At 44.5% G+C, this 17994-nt stretch overlaps 1 protein-coding gene across 1 annotated transcript in view; it reads right to left on the bottom strand.

The window, feature by feature from the left end:
* Nucleotides 1-17994, bottom strand: part of tanc2b (tetratricopeptide repeat, ankyrin repeat and coiled-coil containing 2b) — a 92295-nt gene that overhangs the window by 36630 nt on the left and 37671 nt on the right. The window contains exon 4 of the mRNA XM_076094063.1: nucleotides 5046-5162. Within this exon, the coding sequence (XP_075950178.1) occupies nucleotides 5046-5162 (117 nt within the window). The remainder of the gene's footprint in view (nucleotides 1-5045; nucleotides 5163-17994) is intronic.

Genomic DNA, 17994 nt, shown 5'->3' on the forward strand with positions numbered 1-17994 from the left:
ACAGAAATGACCTCATCTTGTCGCCCTGTTACCTGGTTGCTCTCCACCCATAACAAGCCCTCACTGGTGGTGTCATGTTTTTTTAATAACACCTGGCTATCGTGCCCTAGAGGTGCCTACTAGATCAATTTCACTTCATTCACCACAGTGTCACTCTCTGAGCCCAAGCTCTTTTCACTAATTACTCACAACCAGCAGGGTAACTAGTGGCTGAACACTAGCAGCTGTAATTGGATGAACGGGCCTGAGAATTGGCCGAGACATTAATGACATTGAAGGCAGCAGCACGAAATAGCCGGCGTTTAAATAAACAGCAGCGAGACAGAGCGGCAGGGCCGGGTTCTCTCTCTCTTCTCCTCTCCCCCCCCGCTCGTTTTCCGGCCGGGCAGGTTGGACCAGACTGGCAGGTAGCTACACGAAGTCCTGACTGACGACCATTAGAAAGTCCCAGCGGCCGCACCACCTCTCTGAAGACAGACAGCTTGTCTAGAAGCCTGTGGGCTCTCACTCGTCCGTTTAAAGACTCACAGACGGACAGGGCAATCTAAAGGCCCGGCCTCCCCTCTCCATTCGCTCATGCACGGACAGACAGGGCACTGTCAGGATCCTCATTAGATTGACTCCAAGTCCCTTTGAGCAAGTAAGAAAGACTGGCACCTTCTGAGGGACGGGGACAGAAACAAACAAACATGGAAGCGCGATGTGTTGCCGAGCCTCAATAAAAAAAAACTGTCGTAACCAATAATGAGATAATCACAGCACGCATTAGGTCCACAACAGCTAATTACGTGCAACGATATAGCGGCTCAGTAAAGCGGCTGGATATATGGAGCAGAATACTTTTACGAGGGGCCTCCAAGGTCACTAAATCCCCCAGCATCCCTCGAGCAAGAGTGCTGAATGCAGAAATGGAGCGGATGAAGGTAAACGGTGTTACCGTTCCACCTCCTTGCAGCTAATATCGCAGGGGATGGATGAGACGTGCGACTACTGGCCGTTATATACGTGTTGTCTGCACGACTGTGCGTCTGGACACGGAGGCAGTGAAGGCACTTGACAGACTGGTAGTAGCAAGCAGTGAATACATTAGCACTGATTAGTCAAACGATCCTGGGGGGTTTTGCGGTCGTGACCGTGATCAAACGGGGGCTCTGTCTGTCTGTCTCTCTCTCTCTCTGTGTGTCTCTCTCTGTGTGTCTCTCTCTCTCTGTGTCTCTCTCTCTCTCTCTGTGTCTCTCTCTCTCTCTGTGTGTCTCTCTCTCTCTGTGTGTCTCTCTCTCTCTGTGTGTCTCTCTCTCTCTGTGTCTCTCTCTCTCTCTCTGTGTCTCTCTCTCTCTCTCTCTGTGTGTCTCTCTCTCTCTGTGTGTCTCTCTCTCTCTGTGTGTCTCTCTCTCTCTCTCTCTGTGTCTCTCTCTCTCTCTCTCTGTGTGTCTCTCTCTGTGTGTCTCTCTCTCTCTCTGTGTGTCTCTCTCTCTCTGTGTCTCTCTCTCTCTCTCTGTGTCTCTCTCTCTCTCTGTGTGTCTCTCTCTCTCTGTGTGTGTCTCTCTCTCTGTGTGTCTCTCTCTCTCTCTCTCTGTGTCTCTCTCTCTCTCTCTGTGAGTGTTTCGTCTGCGTCCTTTTCACTCGTCTCTTTGTTCACCATCTCTCCCTCCGTCCGCCTGTACTATATCTGTTTAGTTCCTCTTACTGACGGCATCTCTGTCGCAGCCAGCTGTTGGACAACCCTGTGCAGAGGCGAGCAGTCTGTGCTATTTTTTATTCTTTTGTGTGGGAGCAAAAATCTGAACGCTGGAGGTCACAGTAACTCCCTTGAGCTAAACATAGACACTCCTGTTGTATCCTTAAACGCCATCAATGTAGTCAAACACACAGCTCAGACTCAACTACTATCACGGAGCTGTTGAATATAATTTAAGAGTCACAAAGTAACCAATACTAATGAGCTGCTATCAAAGCGGACGTATGCATTACCATATTGTGGCGTTGGTATGTGTTGATTTCCATCCGTTTATAGCTCTTTTTGTTCTTAAAATACATAAAACGCCAATCGCATCTCCGAAGCCACTGAAGACAAACATCTAGATCGCTTCAAAGGTACGTGACAGGGACGCCTGAAGAGGATCTTCAGGCGTCCCTCGTCACAGTGACACCGTAGGATCCTAAATGATGGATGAAGGATAAAAAAGGATGAAAAAAAAAAAAAAACGGCATAACACACATCTCTTATTCTTCTAAATCAGCCCCCACCACACACACACACACGCACACGCATGAACACACGCACACACTCCTCTACCATTGGATTCCTGAGCCGCGAAAGGAGACAGATGGTTGCCATAGCAACTATCTTAGCGCACAGCCAGGAATGTGTTTCTGTGCGAGCGCATCTGTTTCTCACCCGGCCGTCCACGGATCTGCCCTCGCTCGCTTCCGAGGGAAGAGAGAGAAGCATGTGCGCCGCAGGCCGGGGGACCGGACCGGACAGGAGATGGAGTATTAATAGGGTCCGGGGCTGCAGGTGAGATGGCGAATACCATGTGGCGGCTCTTATTTCACCTGCACCTGGCCACTGTGACTTTCACTGCAGCGGGGCAAGTCCACAGAGAGCATACACAAACAATGACTCGAATCCCCCATAAAGATGGAAGGCTCAGAGAGGAGGTGGCACATATAGACGGAAAGGTGAAAATGAACTCGCAGAGTAGCTGTTGACAGTTTAAAGGAACCAACAAGGTGGGTTCACACTTATTCCAGAAGACGTGACTAACCGTGAACATACAGGCACAGATTAGGTTTGCTCAGGCAAACACATCGTCACGAATCCAGCGGCTGGAAAGCTAATCACGAGATCAGAGGAGTGAATTTCACATTCCTCGTGTGCACAGTGGTGATCGTATCAGTGCAACACAAATTTGGAGGCGATACATGAAAGCACGTCGGGGTGCCGGGTTAGTTAGGAGCAGCTGATGTGAAGATATACAGTACAGGTATACACCATTAGACCATCATCAGACACTTACTGTACTGTTTATATCTAATCATTCTGGGTGTATTTGGCCAGTGTGACGATTTGGCTCATTTCAATATGTTTAGTTTATTTGACTTTTTAAATGTACACCTTTGCTCTTGTCTTTAGCTTATCTTATATATTTATTTTATGTTTTTTGTTTTGTTTTTTCACATCTCTGCTCTGTGAATGATGTGTCCAAACCAAAAGAGGGACATCTGTGTTTTACATTTTTGGTTTCATGATGGTGTCCCCAGTATTTGCATTAATTCGTCAACATGCCGCCAGTAGTCCATCTGCGTAGATGGAGACATTGTTTCCATACATGTCCCTAAAAATGTCTCTTTGGTCCTTTTAGATGCTGATGTGGTCCTAACTCCTTAATATCACTACTTTAAAAAGTCCGCCCGTTGTTTATTTAAAATGTTTCCCTGCTGGGACTCATCCTGCAAATTACTGTCAATCAAACACAGACACGGCTTCTTTCTTCATGTTTAAAACAACACTGACTGCTAAAAGGATGACTAAGCATGATTTCATTTGGACTTTAACTCAACTCAATATATTAATATTGTGATATCAAATTACAAACATCATGACGGAGGATTTTATCCGTAGCGCCCACAGCTAGTCCGGGAAGTTACCGTAAAGAGTTTGAGCTCTTACATCTTTATAAAAGCTTTCACTCTGATGATATAAGGAGGACGGCTGGTGGTGAACTTTACGAGCCACAACATATTCACAAACAATATTTATGAGACCACAAATTTCTTTTATAGGCCATAAAACATCAGCTGGTAGCTGACATCCTCCGGGATGTCAGTGTCAGCGGCAGAGTGCTGACTGGAATGCGATCAGATGTTGAAGTCATTGAGCTATTGTTAAGAGCCAAGATGTCCATCTGTCCACCTGAAGGGCGCGAGTCCTCACCCCAGAGAACTCATCTCATCCCTCCCGGTTCCTCTCCAGCTCAAGTTGTTATTGCACAGACAGAGAATTCCCGGTTGCAATCAACGATTTTCCTGCCTCAATGGTGCTAGAGAGATTACCATCTCAGCCCTGAAATGTCACATCTGCAGTGGCTGTTTCGCAGCTCATCACGACCGATCGGTTATTTCACAGTCTATTTCACAGGTTTGATGCAAAATAAAGCCGGGACAACAGCTTTTCATCCATGAGATTCAACCGCAAGCCAGAACTAAAGGGTCTTTCCTAACAAACTATTTAGACTTATATAAAAATAAATACTATAAAAAGTACATTCTAGGTCATTTGCATAAACACATCACCTACTTAGAGCTCCCATTGAGCAGAGACTCAGCAGAAGAGGCTGGCAGACGGAGAAGGCTGGAAGCAATCTTTTGACCATTTTCCTCTCTAAGTTTCAAAAGTTAAGTCCTGAGACCTCCCATCACTATCGCTCGCATGTCTTTAAACAACCCTGGGGTGCTTCGGCATCGTCTTTACAGCCACCAGAGGTCGAGCTAACAAGATCAGGTCAGGAAGCTAATGCTGCACTTCTCAGTGGCAAACAGGAAGAGGAGAGGCAAGATGAGAGAGCAGATATACCAGAACCGAATCTCAGCAGAGCACTCGATCCTCGAGTGACCTGCTTTACCGCGGGAGGAGGGAGGGGGGGGGGGGGGGGAGGGGGTGAGAGAGGATAGATACAGGGGGTAGAAGCAAATCTGGACTGTCCACAGGATTAACCGAGTAACCGCCGACTGTGAAGTTAACAGAAAGACAGCGGCGGCACCTAAACAAGCTCTGCCTTGAAGAAGCGGGGGAGAGTGAGGAAGCAGCGAGGGAGGATTAAAGTGACAGCGAGGGAGGGGGGGGGGGGGGACAAGGAGGATGGACACTGTGGGCACCAGCAAAGCTATTCCATAAATGACCGTTTGCAATGTTTTTGTCTTTGCAGAAGCAGGCTGCAAAACTCCCCCTATATCTCTCTATCTCTCTACTGCAACTCGCAGACAGGAACCAACATGCAGAAAGTAACACGACGAAATGAGGAACGAGCTGGCCAAAAACTTACCAGGGCAGTATGTGTCCAGGTCTGGATTCTTGGCAGTGGTGGAGGTGTGTGTAGGGGAGCCAAGCTCCGATTGTGGAATGCGAGGGCTCTCCACAAACTTTGCTTTCCGCAGAGGGGCTGGGAGCAGAAAGCGCACACAGATATAGAGAAAGGAGAGGACCACACACACACACACACACACACACACACACACACACACACACACACACACACACACACACACACACACACACACACACACACACACACACACACACACACACACACACACACACACCAGGGAGATGGAAGAAGACAAGAAAGAGAGGAGTGACAGGGACAGGACAGAGAGGGAGGAAGATAGAGAGCTTATGAACTTGAAGCAGCACACTGATAACATGACTGAAACATCCTGAAGGCTTTCTATGGCCGCTTTGTATTTGCTTTGGGGCAAATAAAGCTAAAGTAAACAAGCAGCATGGGCAATCCCAACCTCAGCCAACCACTGAAATGTGAAAGTATCACCATACTTCTTCTGTAAAGGCCTTCACTTCCCTCACAACACTCACAGAGTAGCAAACAAGATGGACCTTTCAGCTGAAAAGATGGATGCTATAAAAAAATAAAAAAATAAAAAAAATTGTTGTGTCTATTTGTCCGGCGTCATAATCACACCAAGAATGCAAATGAGATCCATTTTTGGAATGTTCTCTCGCCTGACTCAAGCACGAAGTCTGAGACATCAAACGAGTCCCTTCGACAAGAAATTCAGAGAGAGAGAGAGAGAGAGAGAGAGAGAGCGTTGAATAGTCGGGGGTGGTGGTTGTGACACGATCTTTTTCTGGGTTCTTGGTCACAGACCAGCTTATGGTATCATGAGTGCATACATCGAGGGCTACTCGGCGAGGGCTACACAGAGGCGTCTTTGTGCCGGTGAAGACACTCGTAGACTTAGCAGAACAGCTGTGCTAGGAATACATACAGTACGCACAGCAATTTACAGCAGTCAAAATGATATCAACGTGAGACCTCCAAAGCTTTACTCACATACAGCAGGTATCAGGATACCTAAGCATCTGTTCTCTGACTCTAATAACGGCTGCGGTTCTTGAGTTGGACACAACCCCGAGTGCGCAAAGGAATTCGGCTAATTTCAACTAAATAGAGATAATTTGTTCAACCTATTTTTTTTGTACTTGTGTGGGCGGGATCTGGGCATAATTTGTTCTCAATTGGTTAATCTGGTTAAATGAGGGTTTGAAATAGATGATGTACTGTATGCTGCAACTGTTAGCCGTTCGTCTTGTGGGTGAGTGCACACGTCCAACGCTGTACGATGAACCAGAGCGGAGCAGAGCAGGAAGTCACGGGCGGCAGCTGACATATATTCAGGCAAAAGGCTCCTTATTACTTTTGTTTAAGGTTTTTGTTACAGCTAATGCCAGTAATGCGTGTGTGTGTGTGTGTGTCTTCTAAGTTCCACTGTATGTACATGGCACTTCCTAGTTTAAACACTATAGCTGTCGTCCTAAATGTGCCATTGCTCCTAAATGCTTAGGATGAGGTTAAATGTATATGACCATTGTAATAATTGTCTTGCAGTGAAACTGGTTTGGCCACCCCTGTCTTAAGTTATGTAACGACAGACAGAAATAGAAGCGGTACAGACTTTAATCAATGCAAAATACATAATGACACATTTGTACAGTGTAACAGAAATCACTTTAGAGTTAATGAAAAGGCAGAACAATCATCTAAATTTGCCATTTAAAAAAAATCTCCATCCTTATGAATCTGCACAAAAGCAGATGTCATCACTGTCCACTGACTTCAAGCCCATTGTCTTCAAAATGTCAGTTCAAAGACGGCTCTTAGTGACAATGACTTCTCCTCGCATGCTGGTAATCTAACAGGGTTTAAAGGGCTTTATAATATATATCAGTGTTAGGATTTCTCAAGCCATGAGGGAGCATGTAATCCTTCATTTTATCTGAACGACACAGAGACAGAGCCACGCTGGCGGCGGCTCTGTGAGGCTGCACTTACAGTCGGCACAGCAGTGCTCTGAGGCTAAATTGCTAAACTAAGACGTTCACTATCTTAGTTTAGAACAGAACAGCTGAGGGGAGTGTGATTGGTTGTGCAGGTATTTGGGCATAAACCAAGCATAAATGCTGATGATGGTGCAACGTTAAAAGTGAAGGGATTACATATTATCCTGATAGGAACACGCATGTGTGACGCAAATTTAATGGGAATCAATCAAATAGTTGGAGACATTTAATTTAATTTCACAACAAACAGTGACGATAATGAGACACAGGTTCCAGGTTAAAAACGCCCCATTTTGCAATCATAGGAATTCCTGCTCCTCGATCCGAATCTTCAGCAGAAACTAAGCACTTGTTCAACGTCCCGTGGTCCAACTTTCCACCAATTCACAGCAATCTGTTGTCAAGATTCGAGATATTCTGCTCACTCACAAACACACAGTCCAACAAACAAAAACAAAATATCCTTGGCAGCGAGAATAAAGAACTCCTTCAGAGCGATGAGTACGTGTGTAAAGTAGATGCGTCCGCTTGCCACACACAGTGTTAATGCTGTGTTGGTATGGTCTGGAGAGGACCCTGCTAATTGACCACATCTAGGAAGCGAGCCAGCACAGATGCCACAGTGAGAAACTACAGCTGACAGCCAGGAGGAAGAAAGGACCAGAGTTATTCTCCACTGGATACACTGCCATGAAAGAAACGAACAGAGACACTTCATGTTTTCTGCCTGACAAACAACTCTAACTATTGGTTTTTTTAGTACTTGTTTTATATATTGGCTAGAGTTATTTGGCTTACCATGTTTGTTTTTCTTTAACATTATTTTGCTGGTATTGAGATGATTAAAATTAATCAAAAAAAAAAAACTACAAAATGAGTTGTAATTTATGAAAGAAACTCTAACAGACACTTCATGTTTTCTGCCTAAAAACAACACAAACTATTGGTTTTTTTATTACTTGTTTTATATATTTTGGCTAGAGTTAATTGTGCTTACCATGTTGTGGTATTGAGATGATTCAAATGAATTCTTCATTCAAAAGGTTTAATTTGACTTCCAAAGCATCCCCCCTTCTTTCAAAGTTAGTGTCAGTCATTTGAAGACTTTCTGCACAAGTAAAGTTTTTGCCCCATGTACAAAACAGCTCCAGGGCGCACTACTACTAAGACACTTCAAAAATCTCTTTTCCACATTTCTAACAATGTCTCTCTACCTTGTTGCTTTTCCCTTTCTTCTCTGGCAAAGTTCTCATTGTTAGCCCGCAGGAAAACTAGGAAGCAGTACGCGTTCGTTGGTGCAAAAAAAAAAAAAAAAAAACAGCCCAAAGTTACAATTCTCCGTTTCTCTTTCAAACCACAGTCCTGCCTTACTTCGATAAGCCACTCTTGCACCTGCAGTGACAAGCTCGCAACAGCTTGTTGCGAGCTACGAGGAGACTGTGACGCACTGAGCTTTCACGTGACGGTGAGCCTGCAAGAGCATCCACCAAAAATTGCAAAAAACAGCGTACACAGGCTGAGCACCAGTTGACAATGACTATGCCAAGTGACTCAAAGAATATCAGTTTCTGGATAAACTAGGGGGAATGGGAGATTACCGTTTCTTTTGTTTTTTTTTGTCTCCCTGATCTCACCTCTATAAAATGGTGAAGTGAGACTGTCTATCGGAGTAAATCCCCTCTATAGCAGCGGCTCCGGGAGACTAAATCCCAGGGACTTGTCTCCTGCAGTTCTGTTGTCGGTGTGTGCCAGGCTGAGGATGGGTGACACTGTGATGGATGGCAGCAGGCAAATCCACTCCTCTAATGAGCTTATGAATAAATATCTCTAGTCTGTGTGTGCAGATGCACGTGGCCGTGAAATAGATATTTGTAACATGCTCTGGATAAGAGGGTGTGAATATGAATATGCATGTTGCATGTATGCAAGTGTACATGTGAGATTAGAGTGAGAACGGGGGAGGGGGAGGCTGGGTGACAATGGACAGTTTGAACATTTTAAAAAGAGGAAGCTGATCTCTATTCCCGAGATCGTCAGCGTGTACACACAGCCTTTGGTGAAATCCTCAACGAGAGAGAAAAGCAAGTCAATATTGTGATTCAAAATCACATGAGCAGGGTGTTGTGCATATGAAAGAGGAGCGCTTCCTGTTCTCTAGAAATAAATGACAAGATCTGAATATGAATCAGCGACTCTAATGAGCAACGCACGGTTCCTCCTTTGCCGCACGAGCGGAAGGAGACATTTCAGTGTCTGAACCGCCGTCTCCGTTACATACGACCTCGGGCACCCACAGGAGCACGCACTAACGTGAATGAAGAAAGATAATGTGGGTGAGGACATACATCGCCCAGCTGTCTGCAACCCGAGCGGAGCTTTACAGAAACGGAGCTTGTGGCCCTGGTCACTATGGAAACAGCAGAGCACAGGGAAACGACGGGTCTTGTCCACCGAAGCCAAAAGCTTTAAGGTCCCAATACGTTGGCTAAAATGTAATCAAACATGTCGTCTTTGTATCGGCATGGTCTTCCCCTCGTCACCTCCATTCAAGGAACTCAGCTTTCAAAACAGCAACTGATGCTCTGATCCTGTGTGTTGAGGCTTCAGTCTGTCTGCTGTGCTTCTTTGTAAATGTTAGTGAAGGTAATTATATACAGGTTTATTCTGCAGGAAGGCTGAGTGACGTATATATATATATATATATATATATATATATATATATATATCTTATTATTTATATCTTTAGGGAGTCCCCTACCAAATCTACGACCAAACTGTCGGTGGTCCAGTTGCATTGTGGGTAATCTAGGCGCCAGATTTAGCCAAGGTAGAAGAATACATGAAGAAAAAAAGACGATCTGTGCATTCCAACCCATACTACCATTCTATATATATAGTATTTAGTATGTCCTAATACATAGTATCTCGAATGCAGTGTGCCAAAAATACCAGGATGTTCTTTTACATCCGGTAGCATTTTGCAAGTCCGCATGCTTTTTGGGCTATTCTGAACAACAATCCTTTGCTCAGCAGATATTTGAGCAAGAGGGTCAAAGTTGAAGATGCCACCTCATGAGGAGGTAGCATGTCCCAGTAAGAGCATGCACTTTGTGAGGGCAGCTGCAGTATGGACTAAAACTAAAACGTATGTGATTTGGAATGCAGTAGAAGTGCCATAGTAAATCGGTGGAGTACTCTTTCAATACATTATAGATAAATTAAACCACAGATGCGGCTGATAATTAATGTGGCTCTTCAGACGTGCTGTTTCACTTTAATTTCACCGGTCTTAATGTACGGCCCAGAGGCTTATTCCCAGTGTGCGCATAGTAATCCGGCTCACGGGTGATTTTGTGCGTTTGTCCCGATGACTTGTTGAACAAAACAATGCAGACCAGATGTTGCTGCGCTGTTCAGTCACAGCTTCGAAACAGAGGCAGCAAGTGCAAGTCCATTAGCCAGACTGCCTCTCCCTCTTTTATGTACTCTATGTGTGGCAGTGTGTCTGCCGCGCACGCACACACACACACGTACCTATCATTACAACCTTGGGAGGATTAGCAGAGCAAGGTGAGGCACAGGCAGAATTTTAAGAGGGCGAAGGGAGGTGCTGAATTTCTAAGAACGCTCATTAGCCGAGCTCTCCCAAGCCCCAAAAAAGCTGTTAATTCAACGTTTCACACAGCCTCATTGGGGCCTGGATTAGACCAATAGCACAAAACCAAGTGACATCAAAGCCACATCAACGAATGAGGAAATTAATCTATTCAGGAGGAGATTTTGTTGGAGGAATTCTGTGCCGTTTATCCATCAGTGTGTCCAAAATCACATCGATTTTTCACAAAACATTAATCTGTATGCAGCGGTCCGGCCTTGGGACAAGAGCAGCGATCTGGAATGTGATTGGCTTTAGAAAATAACTCGACAGAGGGACATAGTTAGTAATCCTCACACAGGGCCTGTAAGCCTGTTATCAAGTTAAGACCGAACTCCACTCACCAAACATGATGCGGCTGTTTTCTTATCAGGGCCCACAGCGCTGTGGAACAAAACCGTCCTCCTTCAAAGCACATTTTAGGTTTTTCTATAAGATTTCTATTTCTCTATTGTTATCAGGGTGACTGAATGCATATTACTTCTATTTGTGTATAATGTCGTTGTTTGTAAGGCACTTTATAACAGTGATTAAACAGCTAATCAAGTGTACCGTTTATAATTATCCCTGAAACAAACCCCTCCAACTCGACGCTATTTTAGTGAAATGTGTATGTGTATTGTTTTATGAACTTTTACCACACTGGACAACTTATTTGCTCCGAGCAGCATTATTTTCTATCATTCCATCTCTGGTCTGAATCCCTGTTGTGTACATACTTACGTCCATACTGCAGGCTTTCTGTGCAGCTGTCTGCTCGAGTGAACAAGCCCTTCATTCCTGAAGGACTCTGCCTCCATGACTCAGCTGCTGAGGCGTAGCGGCTATCGGCTATTGTTAACACTGAGCGCTTCAGCCACTGTCAACTTTCTTATGGTTTCTCTCCTTCAGTTTGACACAGAAGTGTGACTGCGATAGGCTTCGGCGATATGACACGATTATCCTTCAACGCGATATTGGTTGGCCACGATAACAGAAAAATATTCAATTATTTTTCTGTTGCCTTCTCAATGCCAAGCCGCATTGTTGTAGCCCATCAAAAAAAGGGACAACATGCTAGCATATGTCTGATTTTGTGCTATTGTGGTGATATAAATGTAATTTATGGTTCTGTTGAATTGCTGCTAGAACGCCCTGTAAATATGCAGGTGCATACAGGAGAGTAAAAACGTTTTTTGAAAGGCTAAACGCCAACAAATATGGATTGAAGCAGAATATTTTGTTCGATAAAAACATTTTGTGAATTTTGGAAATGCAGGCATTTATCATTTTTAAATAAATATAGACTATTAGACTAAGGATTGAGGTAATCATAAAGACGAGGACACAGCGTTGTGTCGACTGATGCAACGTTTCTGTAAGTTATTAATAATAATAATTTGAATGTCAACGTTATGAACGAAGCTTTGAACTATTTGGTACATTCCTATTTATTACCCATGTAGCACTAAATACGGCAGGGAAGACGTCCGATCCATTTAGCAAAAAGAAAGCAAATGCGCCTCTTTGGCAATACTTTGGTTCTTTTAAAAACAAACAAAAAACTAGAGCCAGAGACGAAGACGAAGTGATTTGTAAGCTGTGCAATAAACAAAGATGGAAACACCACAAAGCTTCGCTTCCATCTTAATACTCACCATCCAACAGAATACGCAAGTCTGCCACCGACTTCATCCGCAAAGAGCAGCCGGACCAAAACTCTCAATCAACCCTCAAGTCTTCAGTAAACAAAGTATAAACTTGACAGTCAACAGTGGCGAGACTAAACGACGGCAGTTAGACTGATCTGATTTACTGATATCAGCATGTCCTCGTGTAAAACAGCGCTTATATACATTATGGACACTTTTTGGCCACTTATGATAGATATTTATATCTATGTGCGTCTCTCTCTACAGCTTTTTTGTTTTTCTTAAAGCAATATTGTCAGTAAGGGAATTTTAATACTGCCCAACCCTGGACCGTAAACCTCTCACATAGCACATGGGAGGCCTGCACTCCTGAAGCCAAATGATATCAGCAAAGCTGTAAAGTTAAAGACGATACCGCTTTAAGAAAGCGAGATGAACATAATTGTCAAGGACACCGCTTGATACAGAGGCCTAATAATAGCACGGCTGCCTTGGCCTCTGGCCCAGCTGGAGTTCAGCCTTTACCGGGGATATTTATAACCCGTCGGCTACACTCAGCTTGAAGGACCACATCCCCTCGCCATTGACAAAATCAGGACAAGCTGGATGATTTCATGTCCGACACAAGCCGTAATCAATTGTTGCTCCCTATGTAATCCCGCAGACAAAGTCAGAAGACCGATTGCGGCCACACAACGTAGCGGCTCAGCTCCCTGAAATGACTGAGCAAGTAAGTTAACAGCAGACAGACAAGAGGTGAATGTTAATACGGAGGCTGGTGTCATTGTGCGGTCCTGTGCAGCGGTCTGTCAGGGTTTGGATACGCATGGACACACGTACACCCACAACAACACACTTCTTTAGGCCTCTGTGTGCATCTCAGAAATGTTTGCTCAGCTCTCCACCAGCAGCATTCGCAGAAAGCAGTGAGGTGGTATATGTAACCCACTGCTCTGTTTTGTAAGCAAATCATTATTATCGCTATTTATAGCACACTGCGGGTTTCTCTGTTCCACTCCACAGCTTTTCTTCCCCCAGAAGGTACGGCTAAATATACAGATAAAACCAAATGTAAGCAACCAGAACACTGTAAGCTAGAAATAGTTAAGTCATTTGTAAAGCAGCTCTCACGCTAAATGAAAGTATCAGTAACAATGCAATGTTTTGTGTAAATAAAACAGCTAAATATGTGAACAGAAATGCATTAAACACTGGGAATTAAAGAGCAAAACCAAAGGGGAGAAACATGAAAGGCCTGGAGAATTAAAAGCCAGAATAATAATAATGGGTCTTGGTATTCAAGAAAAAAAGTTTGCTATTCTAAGATCAAGAGGCAAGGTATTTCACAAAAGGCAGTCTGAAAAAATGTGAATGTCTACGAAAGAAGACAATGAAGGACTTCAGTGTCTGTTGATATTTGATATAAAGGAGGTTGCAGGTAATTTAGAGCTTCACAAAACAAGTAAAAGAGCTTTAAAATGTGTTTAGCCTGCGTAGCAGCAGCGAGGTAATATGATCTCTTCTTTAAGCATTTGTTAAAATTCTAGGCACAGCAAAAGGTATTTAGCTTTGCTTCTGAGATGATTTTGGGATTTAAGATTGAAATCAGTCTGATTTCTGAATGCGTTTTAATCTGTTTGGCCAGACGGACTCATCTCGCTCTACTGGGTCCTCCATGCATTGATGTGCTCAGAGCATTGGGACCATTTGAAAGTGGTAAATAACATTGTGATCATGTTACCAGGTGGGATCGTGTATAAAGAAAACAGAAAAGGACTAAGAAAGGTTCCGTGAGGAACGCCATCTTCAATAAGGAAACTAGACCAGTACACTTCCTCAGACACTCACCCATTTCTCAAGACTGTCATTCAAATTGTGATTATTAAAGGTGTCAAACACTGAGACACTTTGTTAGCACCAACAATGATTCTCAGTTCCTGTATTGATTTGATTTATTCAACAGCACACAAGGACGAACATCAAAAAAGCAGCATAAATAATAGAGTATGCATGAGAGGCCAAAAGCCTACAAGGCTAATCAAAGGTCCACCCAGTGTTGATCTAAATATCTACAGAAAATAAACTGATTTTAACTTTGAATAACAATAGTTTTGGAGTCACTTTCCTGTAAAACAAAGTCTCACAGTTACGAATGAACATATGAAACCAAATACTCATTTTAGAAAGAAATCCAAGAGATTAACCAAAACTAAACTAAATGCCAGTTTTAGGATTATCTGTTTTTAAACTGGGAGCTGATTAACATTGCTTCACAAAATGAGTCTCATATATTTTACAGAAAACTGACTGAGGCAGGTTTTAACAAGCAGACCAAGACTGAAGATCTGAGTTGAACTAAACATATTTTGGAAAGCTTTGAATCTTATGGGCGGATTTATAAGCAAATTCACAGATTTACATTCTATTTATGTCAAATAAGGGTAAAATATTCAGTTCACGACACAATATCATTATTATCGTTACAGTAATTATTTTTTTTAAGTTGCAACAGTTTTCTTCAGAAGTTTACCGAAGAAAGGGAGATTACAGATGGGCCTGTAATTGCTGAGGTCGGCACTGTCTGGGTTGCATTTCTTGAGCGGAGGGTATATGGTGGCTGTTTAAACAGCTTTGGGGGAAGATTTCTAATTGCAGGTTGTTACCTGGCGTAGACTCTGGAAGCTGACTTTAAAGAGCATGGTCGGAGGGGGATCACGAACACAAGAGGATGACTTCATTTTGCTCATGGCGGCACTAACTGTGTCCCTTCTCACCGTAATAAAAGATTGTAATTCTAGATCACAGGGAGTTGTAACAGAGTTGGCAATACATGGCTCTGTTGATGACTCATCCAACTTCTGTAAAGGAAATAGAACTAGGAGACATTTGTGGTGAAAGAAAAGATGAGGGCGAGAGATGCTGGGTCACCTGATTGCCCGGAGACAACAGAGCGCTGCAGGGATGTTAGCATCGCACTGGTTCCCTCAACCAAAAAAGCCAATGGGATGTTTTCACTGGATTTGGGATTATTGCAGAAAATAAGCTATAAACGACTGACTTAACGTCACCTTCACTCATCTGAAGACGGACTAGTTAGCGGGCTGACTGGTGGTTTCATTTAAGACACGTAAAAGCTTCAAAAGTCAAGAGAGAGGTCTTTACTGCCGTATTTTATATCGTAGAACAAAACGATAAAACCTCTTATAAGCTTGTGTTAAACACAGACTTCATTTCGGGCAACGAAAAACATCCATGAACATTGAGACGAGGGAACCAGAAGTGCATAAATGCTACCTCACTTCCGTGTTTTAGGACTCATTCCTGCAGCGCTCTGGCAGAACACGACACCCTCCAACTAGTTTCCTACTAATTCAATTCATCTTCTAACCTTTTGCACCAAGAAACAAAGTGAGGGATTTTAAAGGACAGTGGTGTCCAATGCTTGATTAATAGCTCTCCCCCCCCCCCCAACCGCCAATAGAGCCACTCAGCAGGCTGCTTGTAATCAGGATCGAGTGGTGAAAAAGGCCGGCAGCTGCATCAGAAATCCAGATACCACAATGTCACTAAACTGTGAATATAGCCTATAATCCACTGGTTAGCAAATTAACATCACAGTAATTTTCAGCGCATTGAATATGAGTCCAGCTAGAGCTGCATTTCATACACTGTGTGCCTAAAAACTGACCAAAGTAGGCTGGCTTTTTCGGAAGTCTGTCATATTTATTTCATAACTTGTCTCAGGCTCACAAGCCATTTGTCTGACACACGCTCAAGAGGTGGCAAGGGAGGGAAATTGAGCAATTATATAAATCAATATCACTCTGATCCACTGCAGAGGGCGGGAGGCTTAATTTGGCTGATTTTCAGGAAAGTGGGGCACATCAGCTGAGAAGCCCGGGCAACACAAAAGCCGGGTTTAACCGACTTTTCCTGTGAATACGTGTGAGAACAAATACTGACATACACCTACAAGACACATGAAGGGCTCCAGAGGAAACAGAGATGAGAATAACATCCACATCAATGGAGCTATACTGTGGTAAACATTTACACTTGGTATTCTCAGAATGTACTGAGTCTATTGCAAGCTCTATAACAGGCCTTGAAGTACCTCTATGTTTCTGTGCCGGGTGAATTGCTCTCTTTTCAGTTTCTTTGAATAACAACTTCTTGTCAGACAATGATCCCTCAGCTAAAACGTCTAAAGATGGAGAGAAATAACACCGAAATCCTTGTGTCATAACCATGAAGGGATGTCGTTTATCACCGTGGATGAGACCTCGTTCACGCTGCTCCATCGGAGTCAAATAACCCCACGAGGGATCTTAAAAGCCGGGAAACGTTCTCCCCACCTTGGACACTCTTAACATGGCCAATTCATCCGCCCTGAAATTGAAGTTTCTTAGTGTCATTGCCTGCCCGACGCATCCTGAATGACAGCTGACAAGGTGAGCTCATCAAAGCACTCTCCAGGTGCCGATACTAAGTGGTGTGAAAACTGGCTGCGGGCGCCTCATCAAAAACCGTTCACCTGAGACCAGCAATAGCAGCTGCTGATGAGGTGCTTGTGTTTTTCTGGCAGACATTATTATTGAGACATTTTGTTCTGTTCACACACCAGCTAGCCGTCCCCTGGGACGCGGCAGGGAGGCGGGAGGCCCGCCGCAACTGGGACTGGAAGGAGGAACCCACTTCCCCGGCACATGATGCGGAGACACAACAACAAGCTGCCGACTGCATGGCGAGGGGAGGGGAAACTACTCCCCCACCAACTTCGACCCATGTACGCAACCGTTTCGCCACATATGACGCTGTGCTCTGGAAGGAAAAGTGAGACACACAACAACAAGAACAAGCACCATTAGCCGCCCACAGCTTGTGCTTAGACATGCACAGTCCAACAGACACACACACACACACACTCAAAGACAATTGAATGCTCACCCACGCTGACGCATGAAACCGAGCAGCTCACCACGAAAAAAAAAAACACTTATCGCACTCTGGTTGATTCACAGGTCCTCGAGCCTACGTTGTCATTAGAGTGCAGCCCCCTTTGACAAATGCATCACGGAGAGAAATTACTTTCCTGCGCTCCTCCCATCAGCCCCGATGTCTGCACAGGCGTCACTCGAACCGGCGACCGACACACACCAGCCGGCTCCCAGCTGTGGGCGCAGACAGACCTGGGCCGAGGCAAAGGTGGAGCAGCAGGTGAAATGGGGGGGGGGGGGGGGTGGCGGACTCAGATGGAGGAATGAAACAAGCAAACAAGAGGGTGTGGCGGCCGCTCACCATTCTCAAACCAGATCTCGCATTCCTGAAGGCTGGAGTACGGCACCAGCTCCCCTCCCTCTCCCTCCAGCGACACGAGCAGTCCTTGCTCCCTGAGCGACGACCAGCTCATCAAAAATAAGCAACAAAAGAAAAGAAAAAGGGAAAACGGGGGGGGGGGGGGGGACGGACGAAAGAAGAAAAAACCCAAACACCTGCAGCCGAGCAGGAGAGGATAAATGCGGAAGAAACGGAAGCTCTCTCTCTCTCTCGCCCTCCTCTCTTTCTTCCCTCTTGTTTCCTTTTTTCGGAGGAGATCTCCACAGGTTTCAGTGCTGATGCTGCCGGCTCAG

Source organism: Anarhichas minor, unplaced genomic scaffold (assembly GCF_050575085.1).
Source record: "Anarhichas minor isolate MPS153535 unplaced genomic scaffold, ASM5057508v1 ptg000017l, whole genome shotgun sequence".
Lineage (NCBI taxonomy): Eukaryota > Metazoa > Chordata > Actinopteri > Perciformes > Anarhichadidae > Anarhichas > Anarhichas minor.